At 36.3% G+C, this 16519-nt stretch overlaps 2 protein-coding genes and 1 pseudogene across 3 annotated transcripts; all 3 read right to left on the bottom strand.

Annotated features, from left to right (window-relative positions):
• Nucleotides 1–343: 343 nt before the first annotated feature.
• On the bottom strand, nucleotides 344–2789 carry LOC103404604 (uncharacterized). The gene is made up of 5 exons (XM_008343553.4): nucleotides 2551–2789; nucleotides 1392–1529; nucleotides 1178–1297; nucleotides 879–981; nucleotides 344–799 (listed from the first exon to the last, which is right to left on the bottom strand). The coding sequence occupies exons 2-5, from the start codon at nucleotides 1484–1486 to the stop codon at nucleotides 548–550; spliced, it is 570 nt and encodes a 189-aa protein (XP_008341775.2). The 5' UTR covers nucleotides 1487–1529; nucleotides 2551–2789; the 3' UTR covers nucleotides 344–547.
• Nucleotides 2790–6183: 3394 nt separating this feature from the next.
• Nucleotides 6184–8736, bottom strand: PIP1 (aquaporin PIP1-1). Of its 2 annotated transcripts, none has more exons than XM_070818620.1 (4): nucleotides 8154–8736; nucleotides 7158–7453; nucleotides 6593–6737; nucleotides 6184–6495 (listed from the first exon to the last, which is right to left on the bottom strand). In XM_070818620.1, exons 1-4 carry the CDS (start codon nucleotides 8479–8481, stop codon nucleotides 6392–6394), a joined length of 873 nt encoding a protein of 290 aa, XP_070674721.1. In that variant the 5' UTR covers nucleotides 8482–8736; the 3' UTR covers nucleotides 6184–6391. The 2 variants fall into 2 exon arrangements, with proteins under 2 accessions (XP_070674721.1, NP_001280950.1); NM_001294021.1 differs by having other exon boundaries at nucleotides 6317–6495; nucleotides 6597–6737; nucleotides 8154–8612.
• Nucleotides 8737–15801: 7065 nt separating this feature from the next.
• LOC139197738 (protein IRREGULAR XYLEM 15-like) lies at nucleotides 15802–16147 on the bottom strand (annotated as a pseudogene).
• Nucleotides 16148–16519: the final 372 nt, after the last annotated feature.

Genomic DNA, 16519 nt, shown 5'->3' with positions numbered 1-16519 from the left:
CAGTTAGATGGTTCTTCTCCATTGATATGTTCTACACTGCCCCCTTATTTACTAGCATAGAAGTTCTACCATCTTCAACAAGTTTGGATGCAAGTCTACGATAAATATGGTATGATTCATGCCTAATGATTTATTAGAAATGAACCCGAAGCTCTATAACAATTGAATTGCCATACTGCAAAATAGTTAGAGAGAAGTACCGATGGACCAAGAGTTGTTAGTCGCATCTTAAAACCAAGTGGCTAACATTTCGAACACTGGAAATATCTATTATTGAGTATGGGATTACGAAAGACGTTACCAGTGGTCTGGAAGGATAAGCAGTTCATAAAAATACACAAACTGGAAAACGGAAAATGCAGCATTCATATTCCATGATTTTCACAAATGTATAGCATTTCATTGACCATAAATGGATGCAAATGAGAAGTACCTAAGAATCATTTCCAATACACTAGGCTAATATTTGATCAAAAGCTAGAGCAAATCAGTAAAAATCTCAGGAAGCTAACTGAACTAAATTATTATCAAAAGACGGCACTTTAAGTTACCCGGAACCTCCTCCTGCTCTGAATCTCTCCTGCGCTTCAGCTGCCTTGTCCTCTTGCAATTGCCTTACAAGTTGAATAATTTTGGGATTGTAAAAACGGTCACGAACAAACTTCTTCTCCTCAGCTTGTATTTCCTTGATAGCGCTGGGATATGGGTTGGGAGGAGGCCTCTTCCCTTGAAGGCGTGCAATTTTCTTCAAGCGGGAATATGCCTTCTTCTTCTCTTTTCTCTCCATCCGGTATTCCATCTAGGAGACAACGTGAAACATCAGTCAGAAAACAACTTAGAAAAGCACACATTTAGGGACAGGAAATCCAAATACATACATCAGCTACTGCCATTGCTTCTTCCTCAGCAACACCTTGCTCCTTCAACACAAGTACCCGCAAACCAAATATACGGGCTGGAGGAGGATCAAAAGAAGAAATCCTATTCAAACATGACGGATAAGTTAATAAGCCCTGCGTTTTCTGATAAGAAGTTATTAAGTCTTCGGATTCACGCAACATGTTCAATCCTGAATTACCAACCACATCTACTAGCCAAGGATAAACTCATGACAAGACCAAACAACAGTAACGAGACAACAACTCATATTATACCAAAAAACAAAGATAAACCATACTTGATGGCATCTTCATGTTTGGAATCTGGATGCTTCTGGAAAAACTTCTTTATGTAAACATCCTCTGGGAGAGTGATTTTCTGAATTGCATTTGCACGAGGAAACGTTACAGGCGGTGCCCTGAAAAATTCACAATACATGATGTTTTTAACAAATAAGTAAAACGAAAAGGCATTCCAAGAATTACAAAATGGTGAGAAAGAGAGGGGCAAACTTTTCCATGGCTTTGAGCCAAACAGGCTCGGCCTTGGCCAGGCCCTTCACCAGCTTTCTAGTTCTCGTAAGTAAATCTCCCTTCATGAACGACATAGTTGCCTCCCCTTGGGTTCTCCAACCAATGATTAATTTCTACCTAGAAACAAGAAAGCAGTAGATTAGCACAGAAGTGTAATAGCTGTTTGGTTGACTATAGTTTGTATTATCTGTTATTAACCACCAAGAGAAGAAACTCAAAGTTTAATGGAGAGAATTTTTTTTTCCAACAAGATATACATTATAAATCAAAAAGTTTACAGGATTATTAAATTATGCAAGGCAATTTATGAAAAAATTTCATAAGCCATTGCTAGAGAAACTAAGTGCTGTTCCTAGCGATAACAAAAAAAAAATTAACAGAATAAAAATATTCGGAATCAAGAGAACAACCAAGTATTACAACAAATTAAAGATTTAAAAGTTTGCAAAACGAGTAGAATCTGTAATCCAAAGAACAACGAAAGGAAGATTAACACCGGGAATTGATTTCAACACAGAACTGAATCATTAAAAGAAGAATTCATCTTTCAAACTTGGATGACTTACAAAAACTACATAACAAGGAGAATTTGATGAAAAACAAGTTCCATTGTCTACTAAAACCCTATTTAAACTGCCCTTGCCATCAATTAAATTTTATTTTCGTACTAAAAGAAAAACTAGTTCACAGATAACCCAAAGATAAACTAAACACAAAAACCAGCAAAAGCCCATTCAATCCATCATTGCTCAAAACCCATCTAATTGATGCCAAACTAATCAAAACCCACCAAATCCCATATCCAGAATCCTAACATCATCTAAAATTTCAAATCTTTCGGCAAATTTGAGGGGAACAGGAACTACCCACTTTAGCAAATTGCTCTACCAAGCTACCAAATTGAAAGAAAACAATTCAAAGACTGGAACTCAAATCAAAATTGAAGCTTTATATTATATGGGTTTTATTAACTTCGCTGCACAAATCAAAGCAGAAAGGTTCATTTCGGAGAATTGGATATGCACTGATCGAAACCATATGAAAAGAAAAAAAAAAAACAAAAATTGAACTTATTCCGATAAAATAGCTAGAGACTGAAAAATCAGCAAGTGCAGTGGAGGATGAGTGGCGGTGTTACCTGGTAGAGGTGGCGTCAGAGAGAGATGGAAAAATGTCGAGGGAGAAGTGGGAGAAAGGGTGACAGCAGAGTTTGGGTTACTCGAATTTGGGCTTTTGTATGGGAAGAATTGAAAGGCCCGCGCTTTGTGTCTGTTTTTGGGTGCCCTCTATTGGTACCCAATTTTTCTGCCTTCAAAAAAAAAAAACTTTTGATAGAACATATGAATGTGTCACTTAATACTACAGTTTAATGGTATTCTCCGTCATCGATAAGTGATATGTTTTAAGTTCAATTCTCTCAAAATGGAATTTGTACCACTTCCTTGCTAACCCATTGTAAGACTTAGCTAACGTCCTTTCTCTGTTAATGTAGATAATATAGTTTGTTAAAAAAAAAAAATTGCATTGCAGTGGATCTCAGAAAAAGTCGAACTAGGAAAAAGAGAGCACGACACATATGTTTAAGGATCTTGTTTATGCCAAGGTATCTTCAAATAAAATGCCTCCAGTTAAATCAACAATAGAAAGGGAAAAATGCCATAATTAAATTCGTGTAAAGGGTGCTCTCAATCTCAACTAAAGATGCAACCTAATCTGAATTACCTGAAAATCTTATAAGTGCACCACTCAACGGCATTAACTCCAACTACAAATTACCAAAGCTCAGCCATTGAAATCTACCGTATACTCTTAGAGCATCTCTAAAAGAAATGTTCAAATCAGTATTAACAATAAAAAAACTAACAACAATGTTTTTTAACGAAAAGCCAAATCTAAAGCGGCATGACATGAATTGGCAGCCCTCACTCTTGTTGCCAAAATTGACATCACCTTCAAATCTTTTATTAATTGATTATTAAATGCATTTTACTAATATTATAATTGTTTTTTGTTTTAAAACATTTATTATAATGCCACTAAATACTACGGTCTGGTGGTATTCCTCTTCACTTGTAAGCGAGAGTTCTTGTAATATCCCACATCGCCCAAGGGTGAGGATCCTCTATGTCTTATATGTATATTCTCATCTCTATCTAGCACGAGGCATTTTGGGAACTCACTAGCTTCGGGTTCTATCGGAACTCCGAAGTTAAGCGAGTTTGCGCAAGAGCAATCCCAGGATAGGTGACCCACTGGAAAGTTCTCGTGTGAGTTCCCAGAAACAAAACTGTGAGAGCGTGGTCGGGGCACAAAGCTATCGTGCTACAGTAGAGTCGAGCCTGGAATGTGACAGTACTAAGGTTCGATTCTCACCAAAGGCGAATTTGAACTACATTATTGTTAACCCATTGGAAGGTTAAGCTCACTCTCCTCCCCTTCAATGTTAAATATCGTTTGTTAAAAAAAACATTTATTATAATAAAATAATAGTTTAATTTGACATATTAGGTGGAGAACAAAACTTTAAAAGATGTCAAAGTGTTATATAAGCTGTCAAATTTAAATTTACGTTTGAAATTTGACATCTCCTTTGAAAATACTCATAAGTTGTCACAATGTTCGGTCCTAATTGACAAAATTTGGCATTGCTCGTTCTGTTGTTCTTTGCTGAATCATAATTTTGATATTATGTCATTCCCAGCCGTACATTAATTCAATTGTGGTCTGTTGAATGGTATGAGTGATATTCGATTGTCACATCTCGAACGACTTTGTTGTGTTCCTTTTTTTATCATTTTATTCAAGACTATAATAGTAAGTATGAAATTCATCCATTGTGAATGAACTTAAAGAAAACTTAGGTGCCACAATAAAAGAACAAGCAAAACATATGGAAGAGAATTTAGAAATTACTGATGACCAAAAAAGATTTTAAAGTAAAAGAAAATGCTCGTAAGCTGTCACAATGTTTGATCCTAATTGACAAAATTTGGCATTGCTCGTTATGCTGTCCTTTGCTGAATCATAATTCTGATATTCTGTCATTCCCAACCGTATGCTTAATTCAATCGTGGTTTGTTGAATAGTATGAGTGATAATCGATTGTCACATCCCGAACGACTTTGTTGTGTTCCTTTTTTTATCATTTTATTCAAGACTATAATAGTAAGTATGAAATTCATCCACTGTGAATGAACTTAAAGAAAACTTAGGTGACACAATAAAAGAACAAACAAAACATATGGAAGAGAATTTAGAAACTACTGATGACCAAAATAGATTTTAAAGTAAAAATACGGTCGTTAACAATTTTTTCGACCTATTTACTTAACATATAATTTTTTTTCTTCTTTTCTTCATTCCTCTCAAACAAAACGAATCATCAAACCCTAATGTCTAACCATCTAACCCTTGTGAAAATAATGAGGAAATTAAGTAACAACTTTTTTAGAGAATCAATAACATTTTCTCTTGTTATTAACTCGGTTTGAGCATGATTTTGTTATAAACAATTTAAATGTGGTTAACCAGGTCATTAATTAAATAAAGCTTTCAAGGGCCGGGGATCTGTTTTCTGAATTTATAATGTCTCCTTTGTGTCTCTTTCTTAATTTTTTAACATTTGTCTATTAATTTAACACCAAAGTTAACACTGTAATTTTTTATAAAATAATTGAAAAATTAAAAATTAAAGAAAACAAAAACCCACTCAATAACTATCCATTGCAACTACAGAATCACACCGCCGATGGCCACTGCAACCACACAACCTATCGCCGCCGACCACTGCAACCACACCAGTGACACCACCCCATCGCTGCCGACGATGCTCCTCACAGCGGCGAAGCTTTCTTTCCTTTCCTTTCTCTCTTTTCAAATTACTCTCGTCAATACATGTGAAGTTTGAAGTTTGAAATTTGGAATATCTAATCGATCGGTATGTGATCAATCCATCTAGTCACAGCTGGCAAACAGTGTGTGAAGTTTGAAATTTGAGAATATCATATCGATCGATTGGGGGAGGATGTTGAAGGGTTGGGGTTGGTTGCTGCGGTGATAGATTGAAAATATCTAATCTAATTGATCCATCCCGTGGGGAAGGATGCTGAAGGGTTTCATCAGCTGTGGTGCCTTTAGGGTGCGTTTGGTACGTGGGACGGGACGGGACGGAACGGGACGAGGCGTTCCGTCCCGCGTTTGGTGCGTCAAAAATGGGTGGAACGGGCTGTTCCACAAGACAGATTTTGGGTGTTTTTGCGTCACACCTCCCCCCTGGAACGGGTTTGTTCCACGTCTGTGGAACACAATGTTTTACCATTTTAAGACAAATATACCCCATGTCTTTTTCAAAAATTACACCTTCGTTTCGTTTCATCCCGTTCCGTCTACGTACCATTAATTTTTCAGGTTTTTTTTTCCAATCAAATTCTATGTAAAGTAACAGTGTTAAAATTACCAATTACGGACCATGTGTCAACAAATTAGAAATGAGACGGAAATGAATTATTTATGGATCAAATAATTCATTTGATCAAACGGTTAAAGTTATTATAACTTTTAAAATAAACCCCTATTTGTAACCAAAAATCCAGATTATTTGATGAAAAAGATTAAGTAGAGATTTGATGAAGATCCATTTCCAAACGAGACAGAGGAGACGCATTGTCTCTTGTTATAAATGTGGCTACGCAAGTCATGAATTAAATAAAGCTTTCGAGTCCCAAATTACTTGGTAACAAATGCCTAAAGCCTTCCAATGCAAAAGTAAGGATTAACATAATAACAAAGTATAAATAAATTAAATAAAGTTTTCCATTAATGTAACAGGATAAATAACTAATATGCACATTAGCACCCCAAATACTCCACTCTCGACATTAAAACACAACGAACGAAATAAACACAATCGCAGCATTTAGACAGAACAAGGCCCGACGGGGAGAACAAGGCCCGACGGGGAGAACAAGGCCCGACGGGGATTACCATGTCAATCCCTGGTCTTGAATGGGATGGCTCTGATGACTATCTGATGGTAGAGTGCAGCAAGTGCAGCTCCGATGAATGGTCCGACCCAGAAGATCCACTGCAAACACAACAAAATCATTGAAGATGTAAGACATGTATCCTCTCCCGTGCATTTAGATCGATGCAACTTCATGATGTAAACAATTTAGTTTTACTCACATGATCATCCCATGCATGGCCCTTGTTGTAGATGATGGCAGCTCCCAGACTCCTAGCAGGGTTGATGCCAGTTCCGGTGATGGGGATGGTTGCCAAATGCACCAAAAATACAGCAAACCCAATGGGGAGTGGAGCCAAGATCTGCATTTCCATTCGTATATAAGAACATGTTTATCGACATAGCTGCAATAGGGATACCAGTTGCTACTACATGAAAGAGTTTCGTGTGATGCTTATTGTAGATAAAGTGTTCTAAATCACAGAGAAGATTGACTAATCGGCATGGTAATTTTGGCACAAAGAAAAAGTTTGTAATCATGTACCAGAGCCATAAAACATTAACTTTTAACCAAAGATATTGCAAATAGCAACAACGATTGAGCGGCGGTTAGCTAAACAGTCAATCACAATATACTCAAAACTCAATGAAATCTATGCCTTAGTAACCAAGGCATTACAATGATACAAGTAGACAGATGCATAGTTACAACATTTACAGAAAATAGTTATGAGCGCAGTGTGTAAACAAGTACTCAATCATCAAAGGTGAGATATACTTACAGGGACATGAGAGTCTCTGGCATTTCTCTTGGCATCAGTGGCAGAGAAAACAGTGTACACAAGAACAAAAGTGCCAACAATCTCAGCGCCTAGGCCGTCACCCTTGGTATAGCCATGGTTCACCGCATTAGCTCCACCGCCGAGCAACTCATACTGCTTCGGTTGGAACCCCTTCACCACCCCGGCACCAGCCATTGCCCCAAGGCTTTGCATGATGATGTAGAACACGGATCTGGTCAGGGAGAGCTTCCTTGCTAGGAAGAGACCAAATGTCACAGCTGGATTTATGTGACCACCTGTCCAAATTATCAATATATCAAAGGTTAATATACTGTTACGACGAAATATGAAAATTGGTGAGGAACATATGATTTGAATTCATTTTTGGCTTAATTTATACACTCTCAAATTTTTACTGCAAAATAAAGATGCAGATTTTCATTTTTCCAGAAATTTGGATTTGTGAGGTAAAGTTATAAAGACCAGTAAATCCAACAAGAAGATCAGTAACAAAGTTGATATCTTTAACAAATCCAAATTTTTTTACTCTACTACTCTGATTTTCAGCAGTAAAAATTGCTAACTATACAAGAGTTTAAGAAAAATAACCCTTACAGTTAATCCCAATAATCTAAAGTTCTCACTTTTTTCTTCTCTTTTTGGTAAGTGGTTTATTTATTTTTCATCAATTTTCACACACCCAAGTAAAACAGTAAAGTCCTCCAATCCTCCAGTTGGTTCTCTCAGAATGCTAAAGTAAAAGAAAAAGAAACTTTCTTTCTCCACTATTACTTTTCTTTCCCTCATTTTCCTGGGAACCAAACATCAACTTAAGAAACAACTCAAAACCCAAATATTCTTGTACATATCTGCACTTACTTAACCAAAAACTTACAAAAAAACACCAAAATAAAAGGAAGCATAGCAAGCAACAGATCAAGCCAAAGAAACAAAAGAAAAAACAGGAGAGAGAGAGAGAGAGAGGGAGAAGTATACCTGAGACACCAGCAGTACAATAAACAAGGGCAAAGATGGTACCACCAAAGGCCCAGGCAATGCCCTGAACACCCACAGAGGCACACTTGTTGGGTGCCCTGGAAACCCCCATGACAGTGAGGACAGTGATGTAGAGGAAGAGGAAGGTGGCCATGAACTCAGCAATCCCAGCCCTCCAGAAAGACCAGGACTTGAGCTCGCCGGGCTCGAACAGCGGCGCCGGCGGTGGCTCCTTGTAGTCCTTGTCTGTCTGTGCTGAGGTCCCTATGGGCTGCCTCTCTGGGAATTTGTTGGCTCCCAGCTTCACATCTTCTTCTTTACCCTCCATGGGCTTGTGTTTCTCTCTCTAGAACTCTCTGGTTTGGGGGGTTGTGTGGTTTCTCTCTCTTGAAAGAATGCAAGGGTTTGGTTTTTGGATGATCGAGTGAGAAATGGAGTGAGATTTATAAAGGAAAATTGTTTGTCTGCCTGAGCTGTTAAAGTATGTTAAAGTATGCTAAACAAATGAAATGATGAAAAGGCATTTTATTCCCTTTATTCTTTATCCCCCTAAAATATATATTAAAAAAAAAAAAAAAAGGATCTCGCTAGAATCTTTGCGGTTTACCTTTCTCTACTCTCATTTCACTCTTCAATTATTCTTGATGATTGAAAACTTCGAACCAGTTAAACTTAACCAAACTAGAAATTATTTAACCGTTTGATCATTATTGTAAAAAGGAATTATTTAATTAAAAGATATAATTCGTCTATTTATTAAATAATTTTAAAATGACTAAATAATTTCATACCTAATTAATTTTTTCAATATAATCTATTAAATAAATAATCCTTCTACTACATTGTAAGATAAAAAAGAGAATATTCAAATCAAACAAGACGACAGCATTCGAAAGAAAAATCAGTCTCAGTATATCGGACAGATTTTCTTTTGTATTTCTTGTGTTGAAAATAAAATCAAACATCCTAGCAGAAAAACAAAATATACATGAGTTACATCCTTTTCAAGTTTTGGTAGGTGAATTATTTGGAACTATTCTCAAAAGGTGTGTGCTTAACCTTAACCTTTATGCCTTTTTCTAGTAAATTAGTGGTAATGGATGTTTTATGTGGATTAATCAAGAGATGTTTCTGGAGAGTGCAGGAAAGATGAGGACAACGTCGCTGTCACCAATCCATGTCATGAATGGTGGGTTGTCTTTGTCTTTCCAGAGACCCGTTGGACAATTTAATCTTATTTCCCTCCACCTTTTCTTTTCTTCTTCGCTTTTATTTATTCCTTGCCTTTTAATCCACTTTTCCAATCTTTTAAAGCTAAGTTTCATTTTAGTTATTTAAGGATACCGTCTACTTAAACCGTTTTTTATAAATTATATAATTTAGTTATTGATAATTGAATTATTATTTTAGTCTAGAATAATATTGGATAATGTTAGAGATATCAAAATTTTAAATTAAATTTACAAACCAAATGTCTTGTCACCAATAGAAAATAAGTACGTTAACCAACGTTTAAGTAATAATTCAATCATCAGCAATCACATCATTTGGTTTGCAAATTTGGTTTGAAAATTTTGGTCTCCATAGCATTACCCTTTATTTTATATTGGTGACACATCATATGGTTTATAAATGTGATCTATTATGTTTCATTAATTTTAAGTTTGATTCTCGTGAATGATGTTCTAATATTAAAATTTTGTGTGTTCATATCGAAGATACTTTATACATGTATTTGCATTTCTCATCATGTGAATTAACGATACATAATTTTGCTATAATATAACAATTTTTCTTTAGCAGTACTTAGTAGTATGAAAAATCGACGGTCATGATTGAATCAAGAAACTACTATCTTTCTTAACATGCCAATTTAATAAATAAAAGATCGGACTATCTTGTTATCCAGGCCAGTGAAGATAAACTAATAGCACCCATTTAAACTATAAAAAAATATGTGTTGGATGATAACGATAAGTTTAAAAAGAGGAAAAAAAAAAGAAGACCCTATTACCGAGGCATTAGATTTATAAAGCAAAAGGCAACTTTGGGCAATGAGATAATTTAACGGTATAAAACCGTCCCATTTGCTAAATTTTAGTTGTGAATTAGAACACGGCCCACAGAAAGAAAAAGTAAAGTTATGAATTTTGTAGAGGTTTGAGGAAATTTGGGTGTTTCGAGGTGAGGTGGATTATCTGTCATCCTATTTTCATATTTTCTTTGTTATTTTTTGTATATATGGTTACGGTTAAATCATGTTAACATTTTATATTTTTATTATTTTTTTTTAATTATTTTTATAAAAAATTAATATAAAATATTGACGTGATTTAACTGTGACCATACATCACAAGAGTGTATGAGTAAAGCATGGAAATGGAAGGCAGACTATTCACCTCCGTTTTGAGGACCGTTGAGAAAGGGATGGCATCATGGCAGCCTATAAAGCATCAAACGACAGGTGAGGGTCTTCTACTTCTAGTAAAGAAAAGTAGAGCATTTTGCAATAGAATGGAACGCAACGGCTACATTTTTATATTTTGATAGTTTTTTAATCAAAATAATTTTTGAGATTTAAATAACTCTTCATTTTGATTTCTAAGATTTAAAATTGATAAAATTAGCTTCTGAGTTTGTCCACCATCAATTACTTTGGTCATTGTGTGAAAATTCTCCACTAAATAAAAATAAAATGACAACAAAAGTTCAACAAGTATGTGATAATGATGGTATGTGCCTTAATGCTAGAAAAATAAAAGGCGCATGCATTGTGCAAAAGTCGCTACACTATAAAACAAATAAATTATGTACTAATGAAGTTTGAATTACTCAAAGACGAAGTGAAGAACGTTGGGATTATATTATAAAATCAATTGGCAATATAAGAAGTAGCTTAATTATTTTTAAGCATATACAAGTTCTCTTGCAATGATTCTAAATCTTGTGCCGGTCCTAATTTTTACAATTTTTATTAAATCATGCACCATGCATGGACTTATTTGACTTTTTCTTTATATTGAAGATAATAGCTTCTCCTATGTTATGACTTGATCCCTTTATGGCGGATATTGGTACACAAACTTCCTTTTTTCTATATATTGAGAGAAGGAGAATTAGTATTTATCTATTCGAAATTGTCATCGGTATGAGAATGATGTATCATTATTTCCTATCAGAGGAGTAGCAGTCGATCTACCTCAAGGCTGGATAAATAAATGTTTGGATTTATGCAATTATTTTTTAACAATAGTTGCTGAATATAAAAAAACTTAATACATGAGGTGCGTGGACTTATTCAAATTGTGTATATTGAAGGAAAAAGAAACTTGATCATACCATAATCTAATTTTTAACACATACCGTAATTCTAATTTAGTGTCATACATTCTCTCTCCATTTGAGCTAAGGCCAAACACTTTGGTATCCCAATATATTACTAATACGAATATAATTGATTAAACCATTGATTAATAGAATTATTATCTATCTTTATATATATATCAACATTATCCATGCCCTATTTATATAAAAAAAAGAAAAAAAAGATAGTAGGAATGAATCATTGCTAAAAACACACAAATGAGTAGGACCGAGGGAGAGACCACGAACGCTTTTGTTTGAAACTCCTCTAAAAATCCTTTGTCTCAAAGGATTGGCCGGTCATTCATTCAATCCAACTCATACCATTGCTGTGATCCTCCCTGTGACCTACTCACATGCCTCCGTGGGCACCATCTCAATCATGCTGACACTTCACGTTTTCAAGTTCAACCACCACGCACTTTTCATCGACCGTACATGAACCCTACAGTCCACGTGGCAGCCATCGGATGTCATGTTGCGGAAGATTTATATGAAACAGGTTTATTATCACCGTTATGTCTCTATTTAATAAGATAATGATATATTGAAGTTTATATATACATGACCTTATATTATTAATACAGGACGCTACAATAACAATAATATTTTGTCTAAAATGTCACGATTACAATGAATCTGTTCCATCAATTGCTCTATGTGGTGCATGTTTTCTTGATACATTAGCCTAACAAAGCTCAGGTGCTCAGCCGACCAACACATGAAGTGTCTCACATGTAAGTCATGTGACTTAAAGTGACAAAATATGTGTTAGGGCCCAAAAATCTCACATACAAGCTCAATCACATCTCAAAGCCCGATTGTCATAAAAATGCCCCAATCCAAGCTTAAACACATGCAAAGGTGCGAAATCAAGAAGGAAGCGTATTTACAATCACATCACGCCAATAAAATAATAATCTGTGAGCGGGACGTTTGCATGATCACAACAAGCCCATGAAAATCCATGCATAAGTATGATGTGGTCATTGTAGACAAGTCAAGCTAACCATGCTACACGATAAAATGAGCCCAAGCCACATATTGGGGCTTGACAAGTGGATTGTGGTGTGGATGGTTACAAAAGATTATCGAACCTATATGAAACCAAAATTGTGGAAGACTTTGAGCTTCTTGGAGCACCAAAAGTCCAAGCTCATGATTCTTGAGTTCCACATAGGTAGGTCTAGGAGAGAACAAACCAAGTTTCCCTTTCCCTTAACAAGCAAACCAACCCACTTAGGAAGAAACAAGAACCCAAAGCTTCAGGATCATGTGAAAACCTAGTGCAAAGCATTCCTTAATGAGGAGAGAATGGATCTTTCTCTTCCTAGCTCACACAGAAAAATGAGGAAGGAAAACAAGGAAGAGCGTTGTTAAAAGTAACGTCCGTGGATAATTGACCAGGGAAGATGGCTCTATGGGCAGAGTGCGCGACTCAATCTTCAGGGGAGCAATGACGTTCTCAATGTTGCACCAAAAAGGAAGGTCATAGATGTGCCAAAGGAAAGAAAAAGGAAGACTAAGCCAAAACGAGAGGAAACAAGGAAGTCAAGGAATTCCCTAAGGAAAGATAGAAAGAGACCCTGCATCTACAAAAGGGAAGGATGAACTCAATGCAAAGGAGAGACAAGGTAGAGAGGATTCAAGACTAAATTGCACGAGGCATGGAAATTCTTCTCTAAGTGCAGAAAGCCTTGAATCCTTAGGAAATCACTTTCCTGGAGTTTTAGGGGTTATTTGAGGTTTCATTTGAGCTTCCTTAGCCAGTATAAACACCCTTAGACCCTTAGGAAATCCAGATGATTCATCTTTCAAAACCATGCAACCATGCACAAGTTTGATCTCATGCTAAACTGATAAGCTTTTAGCTTCCACACCACGTCTCTCTTAGGCAAGCCATAATTTGCCTTAATCATTCAATTTTTGTGCCACTATTACAAGCAGAGTATTTCCTAAGACGCGCTAATTCTTTGGTATTTTGGGACTTCGTGTTGGAACGAACCAAGGAAAGTACAAGGGTTTCCATCAAGACTCAAGTCCAACTCAACCTAAAAGTCCCCTCAATAATATAAATAGAATAATTTTGAATCTTATAGTAGAAATGAGTGTTAAGGACTTAATTTCTACTCGCGTAATAATTCAGATACCAATTCGCATGGTACTCAATATATTGAGCACAAGTCTTAGAAACAAACAATCGTTAAAGTCTTAGCAAATAAAGTAAAATATTGCAGTGTGCAAGTAAAGTATGCACCCTTTAGCTAATTAAAAACTCTATACAACAGGTGGTTGATTCTCTCTGGTGGATAAACACTTTTTTTTTTATGAGTAATATCGTTTGTAATAAAAAAATAAAATAAAAACCCTAATATGCATATAGAAAGCCAATGGGCCAAATTTAAATTAGAGTACATGAGCATGAACTCATCCATGACCAAAGCCCACACCAAAAGGTAGTTAGTTGAGGCCCAACGAGTTCGATGATTAGGATTACTTCAATTCCGCATCAGCATTGTTATTCCTATCTGTTCATCAAAGAGCATTTTCCAATCTTTAACTTCAGCAGCATTAACTCTTAAACCCAATTTAACAATTTGAATTAGTTTATTTAATTCTCCAATGTTCGCGAAGAAACTTCACACTGAGCAGCAGTTACTAAAACAACAATCATTTTTGTTTCATACATCGGGATCACAAAAGGTAAAAGCCTCCAAAAACTAGATCCAGATTCCATCCATATGGCACGCCATCAAATTCTTCCTGATCTAGTCTCGGCAAATTAATCTTCGTGACATTCCACCAGCAACATTCTAGCACTTTGACAAATCTTGCTTCAAATCTCTTGAAAATTCTTCCTTTTTCTCTCTTTACTCCAATTGACTTACAAATTGTAAAAAGCGACTCAAATATAAAAGAAACAACAAAATAGTGAAGAAAAGGATAATAAAAGTAATGACTGATTAAACACTTATCAACTGACTACGTGATGTATTAGTGATGTGACTTATAAGAGAATATGTCCTATGAAGGAAAATTTTTTCTGTTCAGAGTCCAGACTAGGTGGCTCATACGAATGAGGATTTTCTTCTAATCCTCTTTGTGAGGATTCAGGAAATTCTTTAATCTTGTTCGTTCATCATAAATCATACTGTCAATTTTTATCTGGTACTATTTGTGTTTAATTTTAAATAAAATATTTAAAATAATTTTTAAGTGCATAATGTACGATGAATCAAGGTTCTAAAAAAAATTAGGCGCTAGTCGGGCGGCGGGCTAGCGCCTAGGCGGGAGCCTAGGCGGCCTAGGTGGATTTAGGTAATTTTTTTGTATATCCTATGAATAAGTGCATAGTGACTCTTACAAAATAGGTAGAAAATGTACAAAAGAAATATTTCTTTCAATAAATGAAGTAATTCATAAAGTCGTCTATTTTCTTTAGGTGATAATCTGGGAGGCCAGTGGCGCAACAAAACTGTTGGCATCATATATTACTAGAACAAGTCTGGTTGAGCAGTTCCAGCAATACAGGAATAAGTCCCATGGTGAAAGTCTTCGCTAATGGTAAATTTTGATCGCCCTAATACTAAACAGCAGCTCAGAAGCCATATGACAGATGAGAAATCAGGTTATAAGTTAACTAACATATCAATTCTTGCTGCGAATTTTAACATGCAACCAATCCAAATGATCTTTCCTTCCAATAACAAAGTTGTAATAAAAGCATCACTACACTTTTTCCTTCCTGCCCGAGAACATTTTCTTCTAGAACAAAGCAGTTCTCAAAAACAAGTTCACATCTGCGAATCATAATAATATGGTATACTTCAGAACAAGTTTTCATAGGATAAAATTAACAACGAGTCAAATGTTTGAATGCTAAATGAGTCAAATGTTAGAATTAGGCTTAATCTAAGTTTTTTTTTTTAATTTCAAAAAAAAAAAAAAAAAAAAAAAAAACCGCCCAGCCGCCTAGCCCGCCTAGCCGTTTTGCACAAGGTTCCAATCCGCCTAGGCCGTTTTTTCGAACACTGCGATGAATTGATACGATTAAAAGATTTAATTCAATATTCACTGCGACAAGTTTAACTCAATATTCAGAGCAGCTCCAGCGGGAGCTTTTGCTCTATGGACAGGCTTCAGCACAGGGCCTGATTGCCAAAGAGAGGAATTTTAGCGTTGGCTGGCGAGGGAGCCCTAGCAGGGCCGAGCGCCAGGCCCGTGGATTCGTGCCGGCCCAGGCGCCTAAGGTGGTTCTAACGTCAGTTGATGTCAGACGCCTTTTTTAATCTTTTTTTCTGTCAGGTTCTGGATCGGTGAGGCCGAAAACGAGGAAATTGCAGTTGGGTGCGCAGAGGCGGGTGAGGGCGGAGGATATGGAGGTGAGTTCCGACGGGGGCATGTGGGGTGCTGACGAGGTGTTTGATGATGAAATGGCGTAGTGAAGAAGTGCATCTAGGACTGCGAGCGGGAGGGGGAGTACGGAGGTGGGGAGGGTTTGGGGGATGGTGGTGCTGATGAGAGTGAGGGTGAAGAAGGTGAAGAAGAAGAGGAGCCACAGGCGGTGGCTTCCGCCGTTTGTGGATTGCTTGGGGGTGGAGGAGGATAAGCTTTGTGTTTGTGGTCTTCATTTCAACATAGAGAGAGAGAGAAAGTCAGATGCTGCTTTTGCTTTGTCTTTTTTAATTATCTTAGTATTATTTTATAAATAAAAAAATTATTATTATTTTATTACCTATTACCAGGGTTATTGAAGTGTAACGGTAAAGATGATTACTGTTCAGTAAGAACAATTACTGTTAAATGGGTGAATAGCATAATATATTGTCTGGGGAGGGTTGCTCTCGGTGTCCAACTATGTAAGGGGCGTACGGGCCTCATTGATAAGAACCATTTTCAATCAAGGGCTGCTAATTACCAGCTCACATTGATGATCAATATGATCCGTTTATTAAGGTGGGCCCGCACCAGGAAGTGTACAAACAAACAACACTAATCAATCA

The sequence above is a fragment of the Malus domestica genome, chromosome 01 (assembly GCF_042453785.1).
Source record: "Malus domestica chromosome 01, GDT2T_hap1".
In the NCBI taxonomy this organism is placed as follows: Eukaryota; Viridiplantae; Streptophyta; class Magnoliopsida; order Rosales; family Rosaceae; genus Malus; species Malus domestica.
The sequence above is the reverse complement of the archived record's forward strand: the minus strand, read 5'-3'. Positions and strand labels throughout refer to the sequence as shown.